Consider the following 19,408-nt stretch of genomic DNA (forward strand, 5'->3'; position numbering starts at 1 on the left):
TAAAACGCTATAACGTTACCAGTGGCGTAGCTACATTTTGATGTTGAGTGCAACTTGAAATGAAAGGGCTTCTCGATATTACATGTAAACTATAATGTCTATATTAAATGTGCGCAAGCGTTTGTATGGACTGACTGCGTGTGGTTAGTTGAATGGCAGCTCGTGTCACGTTATACTGCATGAAAATCTAAGATGAAAGCGTCGGTGCAATCACTTCTCCTTCAATAACTCTTCAAAACTTTTTGGTCATACAGACAAGAATAATTTCATCGTTCAATCGGTTATGTTAAGTGTCTATAATTTTTTTGTGTACACTCACAATAACAACAAAATGTTGTGTGCTGTATAACAATGAAACCAGTTCAAATAGAAAACAAATATATCAGATTATATATTATGTATGAAACGTGTATATTGCGCGTCCACCGTAGAGATGACGATTAAGCTTCATAACTTCATCACTGGGCTATATTAACATACATTACATTTTTATTCTGCTGAAATGAAAAAGATCCGTTCATTTTAATTAACGAGATTCATCACTAATGTTAGATTAAAAAGAGTGGATAAATCCCCTACTGTGCCTTATAATGGACAGCATAAGTATTAAAGCATCATATATAAAACATTTCCTCGATCATTAAGAAATTGTTTTTTTGAGGAAAACATTTCAGGATTTCTCTCTATATAATGGATATGTATGGCACCCCGAAGTTTGAATTTCCAAAATGCAGTTTAAATGCAGCTTCAGAAGACTCTAAACGATTCCAGCCGAGGAGGAGGAGTCTTATCTAGCGAAACAATCGGTTATTTTCTAAACAAATGCTGTGTTGTCTCTGCGCAGTCTGTGTGATTCAGGTAAATACAGTCTTAGATTGCAGCAAAAGTGCAGACACAGTGTTTACAAAGTTAACATGTATAGAAGCTCAAATGCCCTTTACAAAAAAAGGTAAAAACAGCATTGCAGAATGTTTTTGACATTAAAGATATAAAAGAGATTGTTGTTTTTTTGACATCTATTAACTGTATTTACCCGAATCACACAGACTGCACAGAGAGGAGACAAGAACAGCATTTGAGGCTAAAAAGTATATAAATGAATTTGTTTAGAAAATAACCAATCATTTCGGGCTTTCTGAAGCTGCATTTAAACTGCATTTTGGAAGTTCAAACTTCGGGGCGCCATACATATCCATTATACATATCCATTATATATAGACAGAAATCCTGAAATGTTTTCCTCAAAACAAAAAAAAAACCAAACAATTTCTTTATGACTGAGGAAAGAAAGACATGAACATATTGGATGACAAGGGGGTGAGTACATTATCTGTACATTGTTGTTGTCAAAGTAAACTAATCCTTTCAGATTGAATTGCATTATACATTTTAGACTGGATTTCTTAGTTTTAAACATTTTGTGTAAGCAACACAATTTTATTTTCAGATATTAATGTAGCACAGATATGCATATAATTTAAATATAGCAATGCAAATAAGATACATAATATATGTATATAAGTTCATCTTTTCTGTAAAAATTTTTCTGTGCAAAAATAAACGTATCGAAAATGTAACCTCTGTTTGTTTTAGTACTGCAACTTGACTTGACTTGGCTTGAAACTTATCAGGACTTGACTTGACTTGCTTGATTTGTCTTAACTGTGACTTGAGACTTGACTCGAGACTTGATGGTTAACACTTGAAACTTGCTTGGACTTGATCATATGCGACTTGTCCCCATCTCTGCTATATACATTGGACTTCCAATACAACTCGGAGTCGTGCCACGTGCAAAAGTTTGCAGACAACACTACTATCGTGGACTGCATCAGGAGTGGGCAGGAGGAGGAGTATAGGAACTAATCAAGGACTTTGTTAAATGGTGCGACTCAAACCACCTACACCTGAACACCAGCAAAACCAAGGAGCTGGTGGTGGATTTTATGAGGCCCAGGCCCCTCATGGACCCCGCGATCATCAAAGGTGACTGTGTGCAGAGGGTGCAGACCTATAAATACCTGGGAATGCAGCTGGATGATAAATTGGACTGGATTGCCAATACTGATACTCTGTGTAAGAAAAGACAGAGCCAACTATACTTCCTTAATAGGCTGGCGTCATTCAACATCTGCAATAAGATGCTACAGATGTTCTACCAGACAGTTGTGGCGAGTGCCCTCTTCTAAGCGGTGGTGTACTGGGGAGGAAGCATAAAGAAAAAGGACGCATCACGCCTGGACAAACTGGTGAGGAAGGCAGGCTCTACTGTAGGCACGGAGCTGGACAGTTTGACATCTGTGGCAGAGTGACGGGCACCTAGCACGCTCCTGTCAATAATGGAAAATCCACTGCATTTACTAAACAGGATCATCTCCAGACAGAGGAGCAGCTTCAGCAATAGACTGCTGTCACTGTCCTGCTCCACTGACAGACTGAGATCGTTCCTCCCCCACACTATGCAACTCTTCAATTCCACCCGGGTTAAATGTTAATATTATACAAAATTATTGTCTGTCTGTTATACCTTCATTAATATCACTCTTTAATTTAATATTGTTCTTTATCAGTATGCTGCTACTGGAGTATGTGAATTTCCCCTTGGGATTAATAAAGTATCTATAGTTAGGTCCATAAATATTTGGACAGAGACAACTGTTTTTTAATTTTGTTTCTGTACATTACCACAATTAATTTTAAATGAAACAACTCAAAATGCAATTGAAGTGCAGACTTTCAGCTTTAATTCAGTCAGTTGAACAAAAAAAATTTCATAAAAATGTGAGGCAACTAAAGCTAAATATTTTTAACACAATCCTTTTATTTCAGGGGCTCAAAAGTAATTGGACAGTATTTCACTAGTAGGTTAAAATAGCAACAGTATCAGTCATATCTTCAGCATAAACTGTACTATATTTATGAAAAACAAAAACTACAGCAAAATAATTTAGTTCTTTCATGATGAAATTAGATAAAATGGTGCTGCATTTAACACTCTAAAAAGAAACAAGTTAATTAGTTTCTGGATTGGATCTTAACAACAGTTCTAGGTTTAATATTGTTCAGTGACTGGAACATTTTGTTACAAAGTAAAATTGAATAATATGTAATACAGTTATGTATAATGTGTTTTATTGGTGCTCGCCATTGGTACTGGTTTATGCATTTGTAGTAAATCTTACAAATCCATTAAGTTCATGCTTACTTCAGGTCAGAGTTAAAGGAAAAAGGAAGACTGGATTTTAATTTCTTTAGTTTTGTGCAGACTCTCTGGCTTTTGTAAGGCCATAATCAAATTAATTACCAAATAATAAAATAGGACACATTGTAAATGATTTGGCAATCTTTTAAAAATTACAGGATTACTATGAGCTTTTGTAGTACATAATATACAATTGTCAGGTGTCTTTACTTTTACAAATACACATGGAATTGGTCTCATTATCCTGTTAAACACTTCAGTAAAAGTTTTACAGAAATGCCTTGTTTAATACTTTTTTGTTTATAGTTCATGTTATTTAAAACTACTTACTTGTAACTTAAGGGCATTGATTATATTTAGTGAAGATATACTAGCTTTAGCAGGTTAATTTAGATTGTACTTTTCATGTTTATTTCAAAATTATTTCACAACCTGTTTTGTTCCAATTGAATTATTGTTTTTATTTTTTCTATTTTGGTTATTTACTATAATAGTAATGGCTTGCCTTCAGATATGATATAGAGTTACTGTACTCTGTTTTGGTTTGGAGGTTTGATTTATTGAAGTCTTATAACGTAATACACAGAAATGTAAATATGAGGACACCTTATGTGTAATAGTAGCATATTTCACCATGCCATTATATATTAATGTATTTATTTTTAAATTATTTTCTTTAGGACACCATCTTTGTTAGCAGCTCTAGACCTGGGTATCCCACAGTGAACAAAAGGATTGAATTTGAAAGGTATTTCAGCTAATTCTAAAAAGTAGTATAAACAAAACTGTACCTAAAGGTATTAGAGAAAATTCTTTGCATAACAGTATCGTTGTATTTTTTAGAAAAGTAAATGAGATAAATATTCAGTTTTATTTACTAATATAAGAGAGACTAGCCAAAACTATGCTCAAACTAAACTAATATCACAATATAAAATTTCACAAGACAACACTATTATTCTAATTGAGGTTAGAATGTTTTATATTTAAAATTTTGTTTGAACACTCTTCAGTTTTCAGATACTGATAAAATTTCAATGTTAATATATAATATACAATGTGTAAAGTGTATATATTGTACTGTATCGCATATCTGTGATCTGCTTCATGCAACTGAGAGGACCTTTGCAGATGTTTGCCGACTGGCTGACCAACCACAAGTGTTACCTGGTAGGTAAACATCTAAATAATCAGATTGCGACTCAGACCAATGAATGTAATACTCCGATCTTCACCCTGTCAAGTAAGCGAAGCAACCGAGGTGGTGCAATATCTGAGGCTTTGCCTCAGGTGCTGATGTCTGAGGTTCAATCCCTGCAAGAGGAAGCAAAAGTATGTACGCCTGATAAGCCTCAATTAGGGCGAAACACGTGTCATATACTCTTTATATTATTTGGCAGGTACTGTATCACATTATGAAAACTGCCATAATTCTTCATGGCATAAATTCAACAAGGTGTTGGAAACATTCTTCAGGGATTTTGGTCCATGTTGACATGACAGCATAATGCAGTTGCTGCAGATTTGTTGGCTGCACATCTATAATTCGAATCTTGCATTCCATCATATCCCAAAGGTGCTTAATTGGATTAATGTTTGGTGACTGTGGAGGCCATTTTGCACAGTGAACTCATTGACATGTTCAAGAAACCAGTTTGAGATGATCTCTGTTTTGTGACATGGCACGTTATCCTGGTGGAAGTAACTGTCAGAAGATGGGTACACTGTGGTCCTATGGACATCGACATGGTCAGCAACAATGTTAAGGTATTCTGTGGCATTTAAATTAAGCTTAATTGGTACTAAGGGGCTGAATGTGTGCCAAGAAAATATCCCCAGCAGCATTACAGCGCCACCACTAGCCTGAACCATTGATAAAAAGCAGGATGGATCCATGCTTTAATGGTGTTGATGACAATTTCTGACCCTACCATCCGAATGTCACATCGGTAATCGAAACTCATCAGACCAGGCAATGTTTTTCCAGTCTTCTATTGCCAATTTTGATGAGCCTATGCAAACTGGTGTTGTCTCCTGCTCCTGTAGCACATCTGCTTCAAGGTTCGGCATGTTGTGTGTTCAGAGAAGCTCTTCTGTATACCTCGGTTGTAATGAGTGGCTATTTGAGTTTACTGTTGCCATTCTATCAGCTCATACCAGCCTGGCCATTCTCATCTGACCTTTGGCATCAAAAAGGCATTTTTGCCCAGTGAACAGCAGTTCACTGGATATTTTCCCTTTTTTGGACCATTATCTGTAAACATTAGAAATGGGTGTACATGAAAATCCCAGTAGATCCTCAGTTTCTGAAATACTCAGGCCAGCCCGTCTGGTCACAACAACCATGTTCAAAGTTCAAAGTTACTTAAATCACTTTTACTTAAATCACTTTTCTTCCCATTCTGATGCTCGGCTTGAACTTCAGAAGGTCATTTTGACACTGTCTACATGCTTAAATGCGTTGCATTGAGTTGCTGCTGTGTGATCGATGTGTGTGCTATATAATTTGTAATTTCTCAGTCTTTCAAGAAAGTTTCCACAGGCATTTAATTTGCAGTATACCGGTCAATGTTATGCAGTGACAGTGCAATGTATAGCTGCTGTGCCATCCATTTCATGCAAAGTCATTTTTGAATTCTTACATTATGAAAAAATGGACCATAATTTAGAAATATAGATCTTTCTGAAGATAAACAACTGTACAGTTAAAATTTCTAGAGGTTTGCGTTAGTCAAAATTGAAGACTGCATCTTGTTAAATTAGGCTTAATGTGTTTTAAAATGTTTATTTCATAGAGTGTATTCCTCAGAAGAGTCTCAAGAAGTAGTATTTGCTGATGTGCGCCCTTTAATCACTTCACTTCTAGACGGGTAAACCTCTAAAATTATATTTTTTAGAACAACTTGAATGTTTTGTCGGTTTCCACAGAATGTAGTAAGTCAGCCTAAAGTTACTGAAATGTTACTGATTAGAGCTTAGAATATTAATTTTTTTTTTTTTTTAATTATTACGTAACTTATGTACATGAACCAGATTTTTAATTCTCATTAGCAACACAGCTTCTTGCATAAAAGTATTAGCAAGGCTCAAAAGCATGTAATATAAATTGCAGGGTGGGTGCAGCAGATGGATGTTGTTCAAGTGCAGACATTTCTTCCTTAGATGACCAACAATTTATTTTCTTAAATAAATATGAGAACAAGGAAATAGTGTCCAATTCTATATGAGGTTAACAAACAGTGAGCACTGAGTAAGAAACCATTCTCTGTTTAGATTAATTGAACGCAGTGCCTGAAAACTAAACTAGCATGGCATTCTGCAATCACTCCTTGGACACTGAAACAGACAGAAATAAAAAGAAGCTTAATTTGCACTTTTTTTCTTTCTAGATAGTGTCCTTTACATTTCACTGTTTACACTATACTATATTGACATCTTAATTTATACCTGCTTAATCTAATTTAGGGTCACAGGGGCACAGAGTCTATTCTGATAGCTTTGAGTGTAAGGCAGGAAGTAACCCAGGATGGGCTGCCAGTTAACTTAACAGTCTATCTTTGTGGATGTTGGAGAAGAATGCAGAGACTGGGAGAATGTGCAAACTGCACACCAAACAGAAAATGGACACAAGATCTGAGTAGATTGCATGAATCTATTAAGCAACAGCTGTGGCCACTGTGCCACCCATTTTGTTTTTGGTAAAGCCCAAAAATAAATACAGGATTTGCCAAATTTCATTAAATACATGTAGGACAAAATAAAAGTATGCAAAGGTTTAGGTTTTGTAAGTTCAATAATGCATTCTGGGTGTTTTCACTCATAACATATTTAGATTTGTTTCTGTTGAAATATTTTTAAGAATTATGGCAGGTATTTATAACACTAGAAAACTTTTTAATGTAGCGACAGTGTTTATTTGAAATTATTCCTGAATCTAATGATAATTGCATTACAGATATAATGTTTGTATAATGGCATATGGCCAGACAGGCAGTGGAAAAACATACACAATGATGGGGCCGCCTGGTGAAGACAACTTAAACTCTGAAGATCCTACAGAAGAAGGAATTATCCCCAAATCAGCTAAAGAGTTGTTCAAGTAAGAATTGTTGTTTTTCTGTTATGATAGGACTTATATTCAGTTAAACTGTTACAAGTGACTGTGATTGTAACATTTTTGTATTTCAGTGTGTTGTTAAAATAGGCAAGATGTTCATCCATCCATTCCATAACCTTCTTAAGTTTAATAATAGCACATAATAATAATAATAATTACATTGATATAGTGCTTTTCTGGCTACTCAAAGCACTTTGACAAGGGAGGAACCACTTCAATCACCACCAGTGTGTAGCACCCACTTGGATGATGTGACAGCAGCCATTATTGTACCAGTACACTCACCACACTATAACTATTAGGTAGTAAAGGAGAGAGTGACGGAGAGAGAGAGAGAGAGAGAGAGACAGTTAGTGACAGAGGATGACTAGTGGACCAGAATAGACAAGGCTGTGAGGGGCAATTTAGCCAGGACATTGCACTAAGCCCTACTCTTTTCAAAAGAAGGTAAGTTGGGAGCATGTGCTGAGAGCATGTTGCCGCATCCACCACATGACGGACTACCTGGACTGGGACCTGAGTGCAGCCGGTGACACCTCAGGTATGTGCTATAAATATAAATGCAGCTCCACCTGGAGGTCCATTATTTTGTTACAAGACCTGATAAGTTTTTTTGATTAACTGCAGGTTTATTTCTGAAAGAGAAACGTGCCACTATTCTGTGGAGGTTTCTATTGTGGAAATTTACAATAATGAAGTGTTCGATCTGCTAGCAAAAGACAGTGATGGGACAATGCGAAGCATCAAGAGGGACGTTATCACAATGGTTAATGGACGGAGCAGTGTGCCATCTTTGACGTATGAGTGAGTATTTTTATTACAGATTTCAAAACAGAATAGCTTATTTCTTTCATTGTAGAGTTTTCTGTCATTATTCTGCCAAAATAGCAACATTTAACAGAGAACAGAAACAGGCTCAAATGCCAGTAAATATTCTAGAGGAACAATCCCTTTGGTACGATTTCCTTCTGTTTGCTTGTTAGCCATCCAAGGCTTAAATGTACAAAATGTTTTAGAATGTCATAATAAGCAAGATTATTAAAGCTTACCCATTCCATTTGTAAAGCATAAATTATTTTTTAGATATTTATCAAAAGTCAAAATCCTTTTGGGAATTCCTAGATTGAAGCAGAAAATGAGAAAAATAAAAAATTGGAGTTTGTTTAAAATGAGTCAATTTAGTAAAAAATATTAGTAGTAACAACACCAGAACCAATTTAAAACCCATTGTTTGGATTTTTTTCATTTGTATTTTTGTTTGCTGAAGATTTTCACTTTCCTGACCTTGTCAACTTGTTTACCATGCTATAAAATGTAACCCGTTACAGTATTCTTGCTTATTGAGACGCCTGTGCTTTTTGTACTTACCTTTATTTAAGTTAACACGGTCTTTATACCTGATGTTCTGGCTGCTGATCTCTCTTTTCATATGAGCTTGTTTACGAAAAGCAGCTCCTTTTTTAATTACACAATGTAGCACGTACACAAAACTGCACTCATATACAGAATCTTTAACCGCTTTGCCTTTAACTCCCTTCAAGACACACTGATGTTTTAAATGTTGTTTTATACTTTATTGTTACAAAGAGCATACCATAATAGCAACATTTGATACCTGGATGAAATAGGTTTGTGTTATTTAGTTTCATTTTTTAATATTTTAAATAGTTCTTTTATTAGTAACCTCCTCTTCTCACTGTGTTTGAGTATGACTGACTAAATTTCATATGTATTTTGTTTCTTATTATTTTAGCCAAGACTCCAGTCATTCACCTGAAATTTCTTATATGCCCTTTCTTCCAAAATTTTCTCACATGACTTTTTTCTGTAATGTTAATCAATATGAAGCTATTTTGTACTCTTGTGTGAATGTAACTTGCCAGCTATATTGTGTCTAAAAGACAAGTGCCCTAGTATTTAATTAGAAAGGACATTAACATTACAATAGGCGTCTGCATTTACTGTGTTTTACCAAAGAGACTAAAAGGTCATTTTTTCAGTCCTACCTTAAACAGGGTCTCTCGTTCATTTTCTTTCAGCTGATATCATACAATTGAACTTGATATATGTTAGATTTCTTTATATGGGTAGTGCCACAGATAGTCGGTATTATTACTGTAACATTGGTTTTAGGTCAGATTCTTTATATAACACAGAGACCATAAAATTTCAAAGTAAATGCCATTGTGATCTCAAAAGCATTGAAAATATTTGTTAATCCTGGGCAATGTATTTGCCTGTGAAGCAGGAGAACAGATTGTATACATGTATACTTATTTAACTGGTTAAATTGTTTAACTAGTTTTGTGTTTCTCAAACTAAGCAGATCCATAATTACCTGTTGTAAGCTTGTTTGTTTAACTTCCCACATAGGCGAGTAGAAAATGTAACTGAAATCATGTATTTCTTAAACCTTGGGATGCAACGCCGAGTGAAACATCCAACACTGGTCCACACTGACTCCTCTCGCTCTCACCTGATTGTTACCCTTACTGTTACAATGCATGGCCCTACACCTAGAGGCATGGGTAAGATTTTTTTCCATCTAATTTTTAAATTATTGTTTGGTCTACCAAAAGTTGCTTTGAACTGCTTATACAGTACTGAAATTGGATTGAGATGTCACAGTCTGTTAGCCTTGACAATGAAAGCATGACTTCCTGGAGCTTATACAAGCTGAAATCAGGCAAGTGGCATTCACTTTCAGCCACTGCATGTAAAGCAGTTTTGTCAGAAAAGTGTCCAGTTTTCAAACTCTGGCATAGCGAGGCAGGAAAGTAAGATACTAAGAAAGAGAAGAGCGCCTACCATACTCTCTTTATCATTCCAGCCTCCACGTCATGCTCTGTACTATGAGCCAGCTCCGCGTGGTACCACTCATTGTTGTATGACAGACAGCACTCCATTAAAAGGCGAATGTAATCTTGCTTTTAAAGGATTTGATGTGTATATGGGTAACTTTTATTTTTATTGGACCAGATTAGCATGTTTCTTGACATTTAATATTTTCTTTTGTACAGAATACTTGACTGTATGCAGCGTGAAGTAGTTTCATCATGACAAAAACACCTATAAGCCTATTGTAACCACATTTTACTAAACAAAAAAAAAATCACACTTTATGCAGAACTTTTTATACACATTCACAAGATGATTACAATTAAAAACAATAAGATAACAAGTATGGTTGTAAGAATCAGTGCCTTCATACATTTTCATAGTACATGTGCCGGTATTCTGGAAAATTAGACTAATGAAAAGGTCACTCAGTTTTGGAATTTGCATCCATCACATTGAAAGTAAATATTCTGGCCTGTACATACCCTGTATAGTAGCAGGGAATGTAGTGTTTTGGTTCATCTCTGACAAAATATGTGACTGAATTATGATTATACAGTAAACCATATCTGCCAACCACCCACAAGATAAATGTGGTGAGGTCTTTTGCAACACCAGTCTGGTAGATGAATCCACATGAACAAAACAGCCTCTTAGGGATGTCATGAATAATGTGGCTTGCCTGCTGAGAGGCTGAAAAATACCACCTCAGTAAAGTCAGACTAATCTCTATGCATAGCATTTTCTCTGAAAACTGACATTTCACATGAGGGTGGTTTCCTGTTCTGGGTGCCCCCATATGAGTGGCATGCAAAAATCTGGGCACCGATGCTTAAAATAATACTGTGAATAGTTAAGTGAGCAGAAGATGAACTGATCACCAAAAGGCATATAGTTAAAGATGACACATTTGTTTAATATTTTAAGCAAGATTACATTTTTATTTCCATCACTCACAAGTGCAAAATACCAAAAAAATGAAAAAGGCCTGAAGCAGAAGTTTGGTCACCTGACATGGTCAGTACTTAGTAACATCCCCGGGGTGGAGGTTTGTTAATTGATTTTCTAGCAATCCAATGAACAGTTTTATCACAACCTCCACCATTCCTGTTAACTGCCACTTCTTAATAACATTATGAACTGAGGGAACAGCTACCTGCGAACACTTTGCTACTTTCTTGTAGCCTTCTCCTGCTTTGTGAGCATCAATTATTTATTTTTCAGAGTGCTAGGCAGCTGCTTAGAGGAGCCCATGGCTGTTCAGGTTCCGAACAATGATTCGAACAAGCCATAGTACTAACAAGTTAAGTAAAGTCTGCGACCAGTTATCTGAAACCGGACATATCTTGGGGTGCCCAAACATTTGCATGTTGCTCCTTTCCTTTTTTCACCGCACAATTGTAAAAAAACAAAAACAATACGCTAATCTTTCATAAAATGCTGAAAAGAAATGGGTCATCTTTAACTTTTGGTGATCAGTTCATCTTCTCCTCACTTAACTATTCACGGTAACAGACATTTTAAACAAGGGTGCCCAAACTTTTCCATGCCACTGTAGATGCTCACAAACCATTGGATACGTGCCATAGAGATAGAAGTTGAGGCGCAGTGTATTAGAGAGTCCTGCTAATGTCGCTGCCCAGTTGGAGACAGGAAAGGTTCACCTGCTCTTTACATGCATGCACATAGCTGCTCTGAGTATTTGCAGATGATAGATTTAGCTCTCACAAAGGTAGCAGCTAATGACTTCTACACCAGAGGGCTGCTTGATTTGAGTCAGACTGGAGTGTTGTTACTTGATGTCTGTATTAATTACATCTAATATTAAAAACTTCATTTGTTTATACAGTGTATAATTAATTCACTATGTGATCAATGTCACTGTACAATCATTTTAGCCTAAATTTATATTTAAAAATAAATACAACTTCAATAGTATTAATAACCTTAGTGTGTTGTATATGCAACATATATTTACCTTTGTTACGTTTTACAAAATGATATTTGTGAGAGGTGCAAATCATGTTTCGAGCCATCAACTGAAATAATATGTTTGTCAGTGGCTAGTTATTTTAAATGAAGTTTAAAACGAAATCATGATGCCTACTTAAGTAAGGTGTTTCAGGAGTAAGAAAAAACATGTCTCTGGAGAAGAGATGAATTTTTTAGAAAGCCTGTATACATATTATGAGCACTGTTTCTTATCTTCCTAGTCTCATCAATAAGTCTAGCACATTTCTTAAATGCTAATCTACCTGCCTTGTTTTTCATTTAAACCCTTCTCTTCAGAAAATGAACAGGAGTCATCATATCACAATTGTTCATCAATTAAAAATACAGAGGAATATGTCCAGCTTTCTCCACCAAAGCCAAATATTGTATTGGTGCCAGAACACTCGAAGCGTATGAAAATGAAATTAGAACTAGTTGATCTTGCAGGCAGTGAATGTGTTGGTAAGTAATTAGTCACAAGGGATGGTATGATTCAAAATTTAATTTCAAAAAGACTAGGAAATCCTTTCTATTTTTTTAATGTTTTATAAGAAGTTTTGGTTGCAGAGTAAGCAAACAGTCAAAATGAAGTGGCTTTACTTAAATAATAATTTGTGTTCTTTATTCCCTTCAGGATATTCAGCTGCTTTACCAGCTCCACCTCCTAATGGCAGAAAGCTAAAAGCACATATGCTTGAGGCAGCCATCTGTGTGCTGGGCTAGAAGTGTCTCTAAATGTACAGAGAGAAGTAATTCATTATTATCAGTCCACACTAGGAGTGCCATCAACCCGAGAATAAATATAAACAGTTGTGTTGTTTTCTGCTTTAAAGGTCTTAAATCATATGAATTCTAGAAGTAAACATGAAATAGTGGATATCAGAAGTGTACACATAGTTACTGAACTTTCAGTTTTCATTGATGTTAAGGCTGAAATAATTTTTTGAGAGAATAAGGAAAAATCCCTTTCTACACCATGGCTGTATGAGTGTACACACCTTTACATGATGGGGTTTGGGTGACTGTTAAACCCCAAAGTCTAATTCAAGCAAAGTGAAGGTTTAGCTGTCTCGCCACCTACAACAGCCTATGCCTTGGCACCCAGAGTGGCCTCTCGCAAATAGTTGGGCAGGTGGGAACTTTACAAAGATACCTATAAGAGAGCACAGATTTTATTGTTACCATTTATAATGGTGGGTAAGCTTCACAAAACCTAAGGCATTAATTCACAAACCATCCAAAGCATTGATGAAGATGTATTAACATTCCTTAGAACTACATTAAAGGTAGTTGGAGCAAATAGCTACCAGACCGTGAAGAGAAGTGTGTTTCCTTTAGGGAATCAGGAAGCATTGGTAAAGTAAGACAAACATTTCTAGAACTGCATACTATATATAATTCTTCTTGTGCCTCTCTTAAATGTAACTCAATGCAGAAAGAAATGAAGCTGCACCACAGATATATTTGCATTGTAGCGTAATTGAGCTCTGCTTGTATTCCTTACAGTTCACCTTTATTCTTAAACATTCTTACGTCACGTCAATGTACATGTGCTAGTTAATCTGTTATTGACGTTTTTGGGATAATGTACAACTTATAGAAACACTGACTGGGCAGGGAAGTGAATTCAGGTCACTGTGAGATATGGGGCCCCGCTGTATTACCATATTGTAATTCCTGCATTAAAATGAAATTGCATTGAGTATTGTCACCGCATAAACATCTGTCATTTCTAATGGTGGTATTTACTGTAAGAGCCTGTTTAGTTGTGTCATTAATCACATTGGCATTGTGACCACTCTGCAATGGTAAGCATGTTTCTGCTCCATGTGGAACTAACTGAACATCAGTTAGAAGATTGTATGAAACCTGTATCATGCGCTGCTGCCCTGCATACTTTCAGACAACGTTCCTGTTGACAGTAACATATTGCAGCGAGACTTAATTTTTACCAAAACTGGAAAGTTGCAATGTCATCATGGAAACATACTGATAGAAAACATCTCTTAATTCATCTATTTTCAGCCTCACTTAAATCAAATTTAGGATTGTAGAGCCAGGAGATTTTTTTAACAGTGTCGGGTATAATGCAAAGGACACTCGGACTCACACCCCCAGTTAGACAGGACGGAGTCCCCTGTTAAACAAACTTTCATGCCTCTTTGATGTCAGAGGAAGTACAAAGTCTGCACAGGCAGACTTCTGGGTGAGATTCAGACTCAGAAGTGTGGGGATGTGTAAGAGTAGTGCTGTCCATTGTGAAATTGTGTCACCTCGTTTAAAAAAAAAAAAAAAAATTAAAGAAATGTGTACTAAATATTATACTAAGTTTGTAAGCCTCGCCATCTCTGGCTTGAGAAAGCTCTTCTCTCACTTTGCTGTGCCTTCAGTGTGACTTGGACTTTTCCAACGTTACATTTAGTTATTTGTAACTTACGATATTTGTGATACAATTGGTTATGTTTCTTTTGTTTTTCCAAGTGGAGCAGAGCCACGTGACGTGACGTGACGTGACATGACTTGCTCGGGGTTGTGCAGTGTCAGTGGTGGGATTTGAACCCACAGCCTCAGGGTCTGAGGACCAAAGCTTTAACCACTGCGCCAGCTCCATTAAATGTGACTTTTTTCCATTTATAAACAGGTTAGGTAAAGGTGTCCCCAAATTCACGCAAGAAGTAATTTTGATAGAGATAGAGAACACAGGTTTTTAATTAAAAATTGTAAATTTTTAATTGATTCATAAAGTATACAGCAGGGCTACTCAAATATAAATTTGAAAGGTCCACTTACTAAATTTCCGTTCAGTCTGAGGTCCGCAAAAGTGACGGTCAAATTTCAAATAGAGAACTCCAAAAAAAGGCAAAAGTCTTGGGAAGTGAAGCAGGTCCTGCTGTAAGTCACATTTGAACACCTCCAGCTTCCTCTGGAAAGCACGGACAGCTAACATGAGGTCACACACTGTGCTGTTTTTGCCTCAGAGCTTCATATTAAAGTCATTAAGATGGGAAGTAATGTCCGTTAGAAAAGCAACAATTTCCATTTTCTCGTCATTCTTCATGAAATCCACAAACGGTTTGGCTTTTGCACTCTTCTGATCCAACAGAAATGTCTCCAGCTCTTTCCGCAGTGCCCAAAAACGCTCCAGTACCTTGCCTTTACTAAGCCACCGGACATTGTTGTGAAGGAGCAAATCATCAAATGTTGCATTCACCTCTATTAGAAATAAGCGCAATGAACGATGCTGCAAAGCAGAGGATGCTCTCAGATAATTGACTAGTTTCATGACTGTTGTCATGACTTCTGAGTACCTTTCTCCAAGGCTGGCACACAAAACCATCTGGTGAATTATGCAGTGGTATGCCATGAGGTCAGGGTGGTGAGTTCTCAAGCGTGACACTAATCCCCTCTCTTTCCCAATCATACATGGTGCGCCATAAGTAGCAATGGAAACAACATGCTTCGGGTCTATCGCTCTGTCTCTAAGCATCAGTGTCACTGCTTCATAGATATCATCCCCCTTTGTGTGTCCATGGAGGTTTGTGAGACCCAAAACATCTTCATGAAATTCTCCCTTTTCTTCATCAAAAAATCTGACAAAGACCATGAGTTGTGCATTGTCCGTGATGTCTGTGGATTCATCCACAGCCAATGAAATGAATTTGGCTTTTTTTATAGCAGAACTAAGTTGTTCAAGCAAATCATCAGCGAGTATTTCAGTTCGTCTTGCAGCAGTGGAATCAGAACAGGGTATTTGGTTTATTTTCTGGATTATTTCATCCTTTTGAGTCCCTTCAAACAGAGCAGTCACCACTTCACTCATACACTCTTTGACTACTTCAGCATCAGAGAAGGGTTTCTTGTTTTTTCCCAGGACCCATGCTACTCTTAGTGGGGCTCCTGTTGTGTGGCTGATCTAACTATTACACTGCTTGTAGCTTCATATGATGATTTCAGCTGGTTTATTTTTATGGTCCTTACCTCTGAGTTCTGAGGGTAATTTTGTTCGAAATGTGCATGCTTGGTTTCATAATGGCGTTTCACATTACCACTTTTGATTATTGCTACCGTCTCGTTGCAGATTAAACACATTGGTTTTCTGCTTCCCACGGGGAGCACGAACGCATATTTTTCTGTCCACTCACTCTTAAATTCACGGTTTTCAAAATCAACTTTTCTTTTCTTATCAATGTACTGTCTTGAGCCAGCTATCTTCACTTTCAGTCAGCAAAAAAAAAATTCAGTTATCGAAATTTGCACTGCCTGCGAGTGATGAGACTGCCTGTTCACCGGCCTGACCCAGAGCACGTGACCGGTACATAAATCTGGCTGCCGTGAATGAGCGAGCGAGCAAGCGAGTATTGGGGGGGAGGCGGGGAGTAGTGGGAACGTTGCTATAACAATACTATTACAGCTGCTGTGATTGGACATAGATGAAGCAGCCAAACCGAGTAGAAACCTCAAAGATATATCGCGTGGAATCACAATTGCGCACTTCATTGAAAACTCATTTGGATTATGATTAAATTTGAATGTTTTGGTGTCGGTCCAGATTTAACCGTATTTGGGTCCGGATGCGGACCGGAGTCCGCCTATTGAGTACCCCGGGTATACAGTATAGGGTTATGTATGGAATAGCATATCGGGTAAATGGCCTCCACAGCTTTGCTGCACATACGCACTCTTTTGTCAAAATTTTCCATGACCGTTTTGCATAAATGTGGCTGAATTTCATTGATACAACACTCAATTACCTCCTTCAAAGTGTGGGTGGTCGTGGGCTTGATGGCATAAACCTTAGACTTCAAAAAACCCCAAAGAAAAAAGTCCAAAGGCGTTAAATCGCATGATCTGGGCGGCCAATTTTGATCACCAAAACGGGAAATTACACGACCAGGAAAACTGTAGCTGCCAAACCTTCATTATTTTTAAAATATTGCTGAGCAATGAAAACGCGTTGTTCGTTCGTGTTGCGCTCCATTTTTAATAACCCTGAACTGTGAGCTGTCATGCTGTCTTTTTTTTTTTTTCCATTGGCAACACTTTACCGCACAAATGGCGCCAAATTCAAATCTTGAGTGAATTTTGGGACACCCTATAGAAGTTGGGTTGATAAATTTTCAAATGGTGTGAAACAGGGTAATTGATTTTTGTTATTTGCTTTGATTTCTGTGAGTTTATTTCTTAAATATTTTTATGGTACCTATTTTTAACTTTCAGTGTAAAATACTGTAGTTGTCTACCCCTCAGTAGTGTATGATCTTGTCTAATTTGGTTACTCTCTGAGTAGTATTGATATTTTGAATGTACTTTATTCAGTTGTTAACAGTTACAGGTTACATTCGTCCTATTATATAGATAGCATCCTTTAGTTTATGTAAGTATGACTTGCCAGGCTTCTTAATATTTACCACAGCATGTTTTTACAGAACTGAACATGTTTTGGAGATTTAAGAATTAACTTTCATTTCCCCCCTCACAGCAATGTCTGGTGTAACTGGCGCAGCCCTTCTGGAAACCTCTTTTATTAACCGCAGTTTATCAGCCTTAGCAGATGTACTTGGAGCGTTAGCAGAGCAAAGGCCTCACATACCTTACAGAAACAGCAAGCTAACTTACCTGCTCCAGGATTCCATAGGTAAACAGTTCTAGTCTAACCATCATTACTTTGAAATGCTGTATATTTGAATATGATAAAATATTTATTTACCCGAAAACAAAACTTTACTTTTGGTGTAATTGGTGAAGTTATATTGTGCACTGTAGAAATATTTAATAATACTTTATTTATATAGTGCCTTTCCCCTGCTCAAGGTACATTTTGTACACATTCATCACAAAAGAATTAACACAAATGGTGCGGTTTTAAGAAACTCAATCCTTGAATACCATCACCTCTAGAGTAATTTTTCAAGTGTTTCGTTGATGGAAGGTTGCGCATGAAACACATCCTGTTTTCTAATAGTTGAATAGTAGACTGAAACCTGTGGATTAGAAAGATGTTTTTATGGCGTGTACAGTATTAATATATTGTTGGCTTTGAGCTGAAAGGGTTTCTGATAATGTTCTCTGTTTCTTATCTAGGAGGAGATGCAAAATTCCTTGTGTTGCTTTGTGTTTCACCTTCTCAGAAGTACATTGCAGAGTCACTTCAGAGTTTATATTTTGGCTGTCGAGCACGTCAAGTTCAAAAAGGTCAGCCTAAAAAGAAGAATGCAAATGGCTCCCTTAAATTTCGATGAACATTGAACAGACACCTTATTGACCCTCAGTCCACTTCACACTTTATATAATGTTTACATGGCAAAAAGCCTGTTGTCTTTTTATTTATTGCTATTAATAACCAGCCATAGCAATAAACAACCCAAACAAGTCCAAGACATTCCGTGCCATTTGTTTTTGTGACCTTTTCAGATACAATGCCTATACCACTGGTGTTGAACTCTGGTCCTGGAGGGCCGCAGTGGCTGCAGGTTTTCATTCTAACCATCTTATTCATTAGTGACTAGTTTTTGCTGCTAATTAATGTCTTTTGCTTTAGTTTTAATTAACTTAACTCAGACCCCTTAGTTGTCTCTTTTCCCTTAATTAGCAACCAAACAATAATGAGACACAAAACAGCCGCCACATGACCAGCTCCCCTGTGCCCATCGCACAATATCTGAAAGTAAAGAAAGGTGATGGTCTCTGTAACGCTGATCTCTTAGATCACCAAAACATTTTGACGGCGTTCTTAGAAAAAAACAGAAAATCATCGATTTTGGAAAAGTCTTCTGTGGCAGAATGACAGCAGCAACAAGCCATGGAATTAAATAATGGGTTTAATTAACAGCAAGAATTGGCTTCTCATTAAGAGATTAGCTGGAGTGAAATTGGTTGGAGTTTGTGGGCCCAATTTAACTGGTCATCTGTTGGCTCGTTTCACATCACATTTCTGTTTGGCTGCCATTTAATGAAGAAACAAATCAATTAAGAGGACTGAATCCTTAAAAACAAGGCTATTAAAATGAAGGGGAAAAAAAGTTAATTAACAGTGAACTGGTCACTGATTGGGAAAAGGGTCAGAATGAAAACCTGCAGCCACTGCAGTGGCCCTCCAGGCCCGGAGTTTGACACCCCTGGCCTGTACATTACTGTGTCTACTGTATTACTGTGGATTTACCACATTATACAAAAAGTAATTAAAAATTTCCAATATAGCATTTTTGTCACATGCTGTAGATGCTTTTGATAGTTGATATAGAAGAGTTTCAGGGAGTGCG

The 19,408-nt window shown here is 36.9% G+C and overlaps 1 protein-coding gene across 2 annotated transcripts in view; it reads left to right on the plus strand.

Annotated features, from left to right (window-relative positions):
- kif25 (kinesin family member 25) overlaps positions 1-18,651 on the plus strand; it is a 49,781-nt gene extending 31,130 nt beyond the window's left edge. Inside the window, exons 8-15 of one of the 2 annotated variants that reach the window (XM_039748420.1) lie at positions 3,883-3,950; positions 5,998-6,072; positions 7,158-7,301; positions 7,947-8,123; positions 9,693-9,847; positions 12,447-12,611; positions 17,629-17,784; positions 18,231-18,651. In XM_039748420.1, the coding sequence (XP_039604354.1) occupies positions 3,883-3,950; positions 5,998-6,072; positions 7,158-7,301; positions 7,947-8,123; positions 9,693-9,847; positions 12,447-12,611; positions 17,629-17,784; positions 18,231-18,388 (1,098 nt within the window). In that variant the 3' untranslated portion in view covers positions 18,389-18,651. Of the gene's footprint in view, positions 1-3,882; positions 3,951-5,997; positions 6,073-7,157; positions 7,302-7,946; positions 8,124-9,692; positions 9,848-12,446; positions 12,612-12,783; positions 17,785-18,230 lie in introns of those variants that run through there. The other variant, XM_039748421.1, reaches the window with a different exon arrangement.
- The last annotated feature ends 757 nt before the right edge of the window (positions 18,652-19,408 follow it).

The sequence above is a fragment of the Polypterus senegalus genome, chromosome 3 (assembly GCF_016835505.1).
Source record: "Polypterus senegalus isolate Bchr_013 chromosome 3, ASM1683550v1, whole genome shotgun sequence".
Classification (NCBI taxonomy): Eukaryota; Metazoa; Chordata; class Cladistia; order Polypteriformes; family Polypteridae; genus Polypterus; species Polypterus senegalus.